Below are 10286 nucleotides of genomic sequence, written 5' to 3'. Positions count from 1 at the left end.
TTCAGACAGACGGGAGTAATCGAGCCCAGTCGCCTGGATTAACTATATGAGTCTCTGTGATCGACGGTAGCGGTAGTGGATTATTTTCCCTGGGTGGAGGAAGTGTACGGAAGCAGCGTGCCTGGCTGCAGGGTGTTAGGATACCGGTGGAGTGGGGGAGCTGGGGGCTGGTTGGTGTGTTTACAGAGGGGCTGTGGAGGGGTTTAAACAGGTTATCAGCAGCTGGAGGAAACAGTATCTGTATGAGTACAGTCTTAGACCTGTTTACCCCCCAGTATCACTGTAACTGAGCGCTCTGATTAGGAGAGAAATGGACTCGAAGCGAGCAGGGCGCCCGAGCATGAAGGAGATTGAACACCCGGACTGTGGAAGCGATGTAGCTCGAGCTCGGTGGACCATTCTGAGACAGGTGAGGGAGAAGAGCACACCTGTTCTGTATTTACTCCTCGTTCTGTGTCTGTTGGGGGCTCACACACACGATTCAACCAGCTCGAGGGCTTGCCCACTGGTTGCTGTTGTTATTAATGTGATCAGACTGACAGGCAGAAAAATAACCTGTTCACTTGTTCTCCAACAATGTAGTTAGCTAGGTTAGTAAAGCCAGTTAGCTTTAGCTAGTTGGGGGTCAGTCTATGATACACTAGTTAAAATCCCCCAAAGAACATACTCCAGACTCTGTTCTAATGGGTGAACTCACCTGTTGTAGAAGGCTGTATAATTTCCATATACGCACTCATGCATTCAGTGTCAGTGAAATGTGATGACCACCAATGTCTGTAAACGTTGTTATCTGGTTGATATATATATGATATATCGTGATGTCAGGTGACAAAATTCAGTGCCAGAAAAAGGTCTTATGCCCTGGCATTTTTTGGTTTAGATCTGACATTAAGTAATCAAAATCCAACGTCTTTTAAATGACACACACACAGCTGCCACAACGTTAAACACTTTCTTGCAATGTTGCTGCAATATTGTGCAAAGGTTATTGTTTTTTTCATCAAGCAGAGTAAAAGTGTTAATGACATCCCATTGTGAGGTCATAATGACCATTGAGACAAAGCTACATTGTGATGTAATGGATATTGTGAGACAGAAAAAGAGAGAGAGACAGGAAGAGACAGACAGAGAGAAAGACAGAGCGAGACAGAGATCTGTATCTGTATCACTGTATCTGATATCAACATATGATACCCAGTGCACATAGCTGCACTAAAAAATAGACAACTCTTGTTTCCGACAACTTCTTAGCTCAAGTCTGAGGAGCACACCTGTTCCGAATTTACTCCTAGTTCTTGATCTCAGATGACTAAATTTAATGTCAGAAAAACGTTTACAAACAAAATCCAATATCTTCTAAACAAACAAAAAAAGCTTTTCCCTTATTAACTTTTTTGCAACATCGCCACAATATTGTACTGTAACATTAATATGATTTGCTCATCAAAAAAATTACAACATTGCCAAAATCTTGTCATTAGGTAACATTGCCTTAAGACTAGGTATTAGACAGCTGTACAAAATTCCAAACAGCTTCCATTATTCACTATCTGATAATAGAAAACATTGTACATTTTATAATGTAGCAAATCTTAACATTGTGAGCTCCAAAACAGAGGGGTGTCCCAACATTGATACAATGTAACAGTATTTGCTGGGTTATCTGGTTAAATAGGTTCCACTGACGTGGGAATTGTAGGCCGATGCTGACATTCGGATATCACACGTTTATATCTGGTGATTGTTTTTGAAGTGGCTTGCGAGCCAGGTATTTTAGAAATTAAATGAAAGTTGGCCCGCTACTAAACAGGTTTTTATAATGTGAGATTCAAAGTTTGAACGTTAGGTGTCAGAAAACAGGCCAAAGAGTCAAAAAGCGGCGAGAGTGTTCAGTTGTAGTGCAGAAAACGAGCCAAAGAGGCTAAAAGCGGCGAGAGTGTACAGTTGTAGTGCAGAAAACAAGCCAAAGAGTCTAAAAGCGGCGAGTGTTCAGTTGTACCGCAGAAAAAGGGTCAAGGAGTCGAAAAACGGCGAGAGCGTTAAGTTGTAGCGCAGAAAACGGTCCAAAGAGTCTAAAAGTGGCGAGAATGTCCAGTTGTAGTCAAGAAAACAAGCCAAATAGTCTAAAAGCAGCGAGAGTGTTCAGTTGTACCGCGGAAAACAGGCCAAAGAGTCAAAAAACTTTACCAGCATGCAAATAACTTACATGTAAACTAACAGTAGGCGGGGCTACAACTACTAACCCTCCCGAGAGCGAGGCTCTGGGCTTCAGCGAGCAGCGCCACAGATTAAACTGAGGCTCGCTGCTGCTGAACCGCGGCCTCAGCAGCCCTGGCCGCGTTCGGGAGCCTCGCAGCTTCAAGAATCTCCGAACCCGGGTACCCGACTCCGGTGCACGGCACTAGGCTACAGCAGTGAACCGCAGCCTCTGGGGCGAGAGAGACCGTTCAGAGTAGGTTAGAGTTGTTAGTTATTTAGTTAAGCTAGCTAGCACTGGCTAACTAACAGCCGATCTACTCTGAACAGTCTCTCTCTCCCTCTACGGAAGCTGCGGTCCACTGATGATATCCAGCGCCTGGCACCGGAGTCAAGTACCCGCGGTTCGGAGATTCACGGTCAGGTCATCCCAGAGACTGTAAAAAAAAAGATGGATAACGTGTGGCCGTTCCCATTCATTCAATGAAAATGAAGCTAAAATCTTCCGCCATGTTGGCGATCCTGACACCCGATTCTGCGCAGTAGAGACCAGAAGAGGGAGAAAAACTGTGTTGAGACAGCCTACTCATTTAAATAACCCCGCCCCTGAGGGCTGCCTCGCGGTCACAGACTGCAGAGCGGTGCGGAGCGGAGCTGACGGTCTGCTATTGGTCCCGCCCGTAACCAGCTCTTTTACAATAACCACACCTTTTTTGAATAGAGCTGAATAACCTTCTTAAAAACGAGTTCTGTGGGGATATAAAAAATTGACAATATAAGCAGAGGTTACACTAGCTGCTGCACTTAAATAAAGGAGGTAGAATTACAGTATATTGGAAAAAAAAACATTATCTATTTGATATAATGCCATAACAATCTCTCCAGTGTTTGAGTCATTTTTGATATCACCAGACCTTTTTGAAGTGTTATTTAATGTATTTAATTACTTAGCATTTTCTTATAATGCCAAAAGAATGTTTTAGATAAGAGATGCAGTCATTGTCATTCACCAGTGCCTTTTTTTCATTTTAATTAGTAATTTTATAAATCCATGCCTTGTGTGGTGTTTCTCTAAGTGTTTGTGGGTTTAGTGAGCCCGCTGCATTTTGTTCACTGAAAATGCGTTCAGATATATGTTCTGTTAATTGTATACAATTAAGTGTATATATTTTTTGTTTGATACAAAATGAAACAGACCCAAACACCATACAAAAGTTAAAATGAATTTTTTCATGATTTTCCCCACAACAGATCCACTATTATGTGGAAGAGGTAGTCCTAGGCTATCACCCCTGCAAGCGTGGGCAAATTTTACTGCATTGTTTTTTAAGTACTTGCTATTATCAGATGTAAAATCAGTTTCTTGTTTTTCCAACATACCGAAACAAGGCCACTGTCCTAAGTGATGCAGTCCTATCCTATCATTTATATATAAATGAACGCTGATATATGAACGCAAAGGACCGTCGGCGGCCCCGGGGAAAACAGCTCGCGGGCAGGAGCTTGCGAAGGAAATGCGATGCGCCGGCGGTGCCGTATATATATCGACTCTCATTATATATTCTGGAAGTAGTGTGCGTGTCAATTAATATAAGCGATTGAAACGTGTCAGTCTCCCCTATTTTAGCGTGCTATCAGCCTGCGCGTCCGTTTACGGTAATATCACGCGTATACGGGCATCTAAATTTACAGCGCGGATGACCTGCTTGACTTCGGTGCAAGGCACTAGGCTACAGCAGTGAACCGCAGCCTCAGCCGCTTCGTGGAGAGACCGTTCATAGTAGATCGGCTGTTAGCCAGTGCTAGCTAGCTTAGCTAACTAACTAACCACTCTAACCTATTCTGAACGGTCTCTTTCGCCCCAGAAGCTGCGGTTCACTGTTGTAGCCTAGTGTCTTGCACCGGAGTCTGGTACCCGCGGTTCCCGAACGCGGCTGGAGCTGCTGAGGCCGCGGTTCAGCAGCAGCGAGCCGCCGTTTAATCTGTGGCGCTGCTCGCTGCAGACCAGAGCCTCGCTCTCGCTCGCGGGAGGGTCAGTAGTTGTAGCCCCGCCTACTGTTAATTTACATGTATTTGCATGCTGGTGAAGTTAAAAATTAAAATAAAAAGTGGAAAATGAAAAGGCAAAGTGGAAAAAGAAAATAATTTAAATCACCAGCAGAGAGCGCTGATCTTCCTTTTTCGTTTGTATTTTACTTTTGGCACTTAAAGCGCCGTCCTCGCCAAACACTGAATCACAAACTGTCACTTTGCAATTGATTGTTCCATTTTGTGTTTTTATTGTAATTCTGTCAGACATGCAGCCCATTGCGAGGACTAATAAATAAAAACGTTATCATTTAATTTAGATTTTATTTTTGACACTTACTATGCAGTGTATTAAGAAAATGCAAGACCAAAGTGAAGCTTTTATTTTATTTTTCACAATTAGCTTTTTCAGTTTAGATTTTACTGTAAAATACCTGTATGGTAATGAAGATGAGATGGCAAAAACCCTTTTTTATTTGAATTTTATATTTGTTACATTTGACCCGTGCTTAAAAATTCAATTGCAGATGAAGTGATTTAATTTAGTTTTTAATTTTGTCATAATATTTTTACACATTTTTGGAAAAAAAGTGCTAAACAACACAACACTGTCAAAGATAGATAAAGATAGTTAGTCAAGTAAAATGGTTTGTAAATAATACTAATCAAGAAAATGTATTATTAGAAGTGGTATATTTCATTATTTGTTTTATTACAACGTCTGTGGCCTGTGAGTGCAAATATATTTCTCCTTCTGGCCCCCAGCAAAAAATGTTTGGGCACGCCTGGTGCTAAAGTCACCTTTCTACGCTTCAGCAGGGATATACATTAATTCTCCCCAGCATTCAAGAGTGGTGGATCTGTTTACAGTAAAGTGGTGGAGTACCATATACGGTCTGAATCCTAGACAGGGTTTAAGTGTTGAGTTGTAGCATTAAAAATGGACAAGGAGAGGAAAGAAGATTTTAGGAGAACTAGGATGAATCTTTATGTATTGTCTCAGTAGTGTAGGGTTTTCCTTTGCAAATATTGGTGGGTTCCCTGCACCTTTTAGTGTTTTCTCTGCTCCCTACATCTACATTACTTTAAACACTTGTCTTTGTGCTAAGATGTTTTCAGTAAAGTTGCACTTTTACCTAGGCTGAATCAGTCATGCAAAGCCTGAATGCATATAATTTAATATACTCTGATTATGCCATCCACAAACATACTACCTCCTGCTTTTCACATAAATGGTCAATTCCTCTTGTTGCAGGTGTTGAGGCAGAGACAGCTGGACAGTGCTGAGGTGCAGCAGGTGTCGGTGCGCAGGTTTTCTTCTTTCAACCTGTTTTCCAGAGCCAAGGTTCCCTCATCAGAGAGCGATGACCCAGTAGATGGACAGTGGGTGGAGTACAGAAGTGCCTGCTTTCCCCAGTACAGTGCCTTTCTCAGGTGGGTGTGAAAAGGAGTACTAGAGTGGGAGCAATGCTAAGGTGCTTCTCCACTGAACAGTGTGGGATGTAGGACAGTATTATTAACAGTAAACGGGTCAATAGTGGGACGCATGTCTGACTGCATTATTTTAACAAAACATTAGTTAATTCTCATGTTTCTGCGTCTGAATGCCATATAACGCATTTTGTGGCTGAAGTATTAATCACTATTCAGTGTGCTTTAGTTTTACATTACAGAATAAAAAATATGAGTGTTCATGAACACTCTACACTACTGAAAACTTCATTCATTAATCAAAAGATAAATTATATTCGCACCATATACATTTTGTAAGGCCAAAGCCAAATCTTCTGAATATAGAATCCCTAAAATGTATTAATCTGAACATTTAAGATAAATGTACAGTACCAGTCAAAAGTTTGGACACCTCCTTTTCAAAGTTTTTCTTTATTTTTTTCTGTAATTTATTTTCTACATTATAGATTAATATTAAAGACCTAAACAATCAATGGACACATATGGAATTACATAGTAAATATAAAAAAGTGTTTGTCCTCCACAATCCCCTGATTTAAAAACCTAACTCAGATGGGTGATTTGAGGTGATTTGGGATGAGCTGGAGCTGTACAGCATAAAGAAAAATCAGGAACTATTGTTCAGCACCTCCAGGAACTCCTTCAAGATGCTGAGAAAACTATTCCAGGTGACTCTAACTCATCAGGATGCTGAGATTAAAATACCAAGAGTGCCAAACTGTCCTCAAAGATAAATATGCTTCTTAAAAGAATCTAAAGTATAAAACATATTCTGGTTGTTTATAACTTTTTGTTTACACAATAGTTTTTTATTCAATTCGCGATGTAAAAAAAAATATGAAAAGAAAGAAAAAAACATTGGATGAAAAAAGGTGTGTCCAAACTTTTCATAAGTATTGTATGTTTACATAACTTTCTTAATGTTTTACATATTACAAAAGATACTCTTATCCTATTATTTTAAAAGTGGCCTCCAACATAGAGAAGAGGATAGAGGACAAAGAGGAGATATGGAAGCGTCCTGTCATGGCAAACTAAAGGATGTGGGAGGAGCTTATGGCATACATGCACTCATGCTGTTGGTGTTTTATGAATCGGTCATAGTATATGCAGGGGGGATTTTGGGGTAATTTGTTATTGGGAACTGTTGTATAAATTATTAGCTGTGATTATTTATCTGAGTTGTTCTTTTATTAAATCTATGTACTGTAGAATTCTGTAGAGCTCTGTAGAATTCAACATTCTAAACACTGAATGTCAAACTGAATCTTGAACTCAGAAAACTGTCATTATGATCTAAATGATAGAGTGAGTACATATGGTCAGGTATTGAGTAAATGGCCTTTTAAGTTGGGCAGAAAATGATCAAATGATGGTAGAGTCTGACACCGCTGCACAAATCCTTTTCCACCCAGCACATCCCAAAGATTCTCAGTGGAGTTAAGATCTGGACTCTGTGGTGGCCAATCCATATGTAAAAATATCTCATGCTCCCTGAATCACTCTTTCATAATTCCATGGATCCTGACATAGTCATCTTGGAATATACTTGTGCCATCAGGGAAGAAAAAATCCATTGATGGAATAACCTGGTCTATATTCAGTATATTCAGGTAGTCAGCTGACCTTATTCTTTCAGCACATATTGTTGCTGAACCCAGACCTGACCAACTGCAGCATCAACCCCAGATCATTTGCTTTTTTTTGGCCAGGCAGTGTTTTTAAATATAGGAACATTGGCATTGTATCATATTTCATTATACCACTATATATATCATATAAAACATTTTTTAATTTTTTGTACTTGCATATGTTTTCTAGAGATAACCTGGGACCCATCAGAGTAAATGAGGTGCTCAACAGCTTTGACAACACCGGAAATGTCTGTGAGTAATATTGTCTAAATACTGTCTGTATCTACAATCTTCATCTTATACACTGACCATCCACTTTACTGAACACATTGACCATGTATTTGTACACACTTATCAATGTGTTACAATTTAATGACCTTATTAATCCACTAAAGGTGTACTCCACTGTACTGCAGCCCATGTCCTGTTGTTGTACACAGATAAACTATACTCTTAGTCTTATACCTTGTACTCTTGAGTGATGTGGGTATTTAAGGGTGAAACTAACTGGTGTTGGTAGAGAGAAAGATGGGCACACTAAACACTTTGTGGGGTCTGGTTTCTACTTCAGGCTGCAGATCCCTAAGGGACCACTGGCAGGCACACTTGAGCAATTAGTGTGATTTACTGTTGAGGTGAGAGGCAGTAAAGCAGTGCTGAATGAGATTTTGAATTTCCTACTGTTTGAATCATCTGTTGAATATAATATTAAATGGCTCAAATGACTCAGTAACAACAAAATAATACTTCTTTGTAAACACTGTTCAATTCAGTGGGGTTTGATTAAGGCATGCTTTTAAAAGAAGGTATGATGACTGTCATAATTAAACTTGAAATATAGAGTACAAATATTAAAACCCTAAATCAGAAAATTTGGGACAGTATGGACAATTCAATTGAAACAAATATAATGTTTCTAACACTTTTTTGACTTATATTTCATTTGCAGACAGTATGAATCCAATATATGCAATGTTTTGTCTGATCAAACTCATTTCATTTGTTACTACACATTAGGTGTGTGCCACAATATTGCCAACATTTTAAAATATTGTTAACCATATTATACCCCTAATTATCACATCAGGATACTACTTTTTTGGCTGTTTTTAGCAAATGACAAAAAATCACACTGTTCTCATTTCCCATTTTATATCTACTAGAGACAGATTATATCTGTCCAGTATCATTTATTTTACTTTAATCCCGGATATATGGAGATATTTGAAATGCATTATTAATATCATGACATTCTGGATAATTGACTTCTGTTACAAATCTGATAAAATTCTTGTATTTTTCAGTTGGCGGTGTGCCATATCATAAAAAAAAAATTATATTCATTTTAGTGCAGTAATGTATTCTTAAAATAATTTTTTTCATTTAATGTTTTGTCATATTGCCAAAAGTACAGTTAAAGCGAAAATACCATGAAATATTGAGATATTATTTTAGGGCTATGTCACACATCCTAGCTCCTTGTAATTAATTGTACCTTATAGTGCGAAAAATACGGTATACAAATAATAATAATAATAAATTGCTAATCACATAAAATTACTAAAACTATGATCTCCAGTGGCAGGACCGTTGAATTCCACCAGTGTGCTCATAAAATAATATTATGATGTATTTTATGATATAAATATTATTAATATCATCCATCTGTATGTTGTACTTTTTCTTGTATTCTTCCGCCATGTTTCTCTCCCTTTCTCTCTCGCTCTCCTTCTCTATCTCTCTCTCCTTTTGTTTTTGTTGCCAAGTGTTAAAACACATCAAATGTGTGACTGAACAGACACTATAATGTCATTTTAGAAGAAAGACCCCCAGCCATATGTTAGATTTCACTTCCTTAGCAGCCCCCCTTCCTGCTGCTATCTCTCTAACTACCTCGTTCCCTGGTTGGATTAACAAGAGCTGGCAGCATCGCCTCTCTTTCGCCCGCTGCCCCTCTTCAAGGCAGGGTCATCCCTTCTCTTTTCAGGCCTTCCTCTCAACCACCCCTAATTGATCTCACGCATTGGTAGGTCCAAACATCTCCCCCCTGCATGTTCTTGTCGGCTCAGCTGGCCTGGCGCATTGTCTGAAGAGGGAGGGGGCGCCTTTCTATTACCTATGCTCCATACCGAACTCCAAATCCTCGCCTAAGGACTGGACTAGCCCAAAAGTCTCTGTGTCCTCTGAGGTGCTGAATGTGGATTAGTAATCCAAATGTATGGATTAGGGTGATCCTCCTCATCAGGGCTGGGAGGCCTGCTCGTACTGTGGATTTAAGTGCTCTTGTTTCCAGCGGGGATCAAGAGAGACACAATGGGTCTTATCAGAACATGCTGGATGGACATGAAGAGCTTTGGAGAGGCTTGTTGACCACCAGTATAGACTCAAGCTCAAGCTTTTCCTTCCTCACATATTTGTGCATCTGATAAGAGCCTGGAGTTTTTTGTCATCAGTTTTGAAGGAGAACACTTCAAACTTTGGCTCTGATGTTTATCTCCTGGTTCTATGAATAACACAGAATAAGACGCAGGCCGTTTTGCTGCTCCATTAATTACTGTGCTAATGACTCCTGCATCCTCTAGCTTATATATGTAGTGTGCAGGGTCGTATGTCAGGGGTCATGACTTACTGTGTTGGAGTGAGGAGTTAAGAAGACTCCCCACTGAAGTGACCTGAACCTGATCACATGACACATGAGTCTGAGTGAGCTGACCTTTACTCAGTGTTACTCTGACCTGGCAAACTTAAATGCTCTTAATGGGCAACTGTTTGTATTAAAACTAAAATCATATTCTAAATGTGGAAAGTAAGCCAAGATAAGATGTACAATGAAATCGATCAGCAATCTATTAAATGCTTAACATAAAATACAATAAATAACAAACATTCAATAAACAAAAAATAAACCCAAAAACAGTGAGAAGAATGTACAGCTCAGGAAAAATCAGACCACAA

General features: G+C 39.6%; 1 protein-coding gene across 1 annotated transcript in view; it reads left to right on the top strand.

The window, feature by feature from the left end:
• The first annotated feature begins 126 nt into the window (after positions 1-126).
• Positions 127-10286, top strand: part of camkmt (calmodulin-lysine N-methyltransferase) — a 203728-nt gene continuing 193568 nt past the window's right edge. The window contains exons 1-3 of the mRNA XM_022684963.2: positions 127-409; positions 5480-5658; positions 7519-7583. Of these exons, the coding sequence (XP_022540684.2) occupies positions 311-409; positions 5480-5658; positions 7519-7583 (343 nt within the window). The 5' untranslated portion in view covers positions 127-310. The remainder of the gene's footprint in view (positions 410-5479; positions 5659-7518; positions 7584-10286) is intronic.

The sequence above is a fragment of the Astyanax mexicanus genome, chromosome 7 (genome assembly GCF_023375975.1).
Source record: "Astyanax mexicanus isolate ESR-SI-001 chromosome 7, AstMex3_surface, whole genome shotgun sequence".
NCBI classification, from domain to species: Eukaryota; Metazoa; Chordata; class Actinopteri; order Characiformes; family Acestrorhamphidae; genus Astyanax; species Astyanax mexicanus.
Note: the sequence above shows the minus strand (reverse complement) of the source record. Positions and strands in the feature narration are given on the sequence as shown.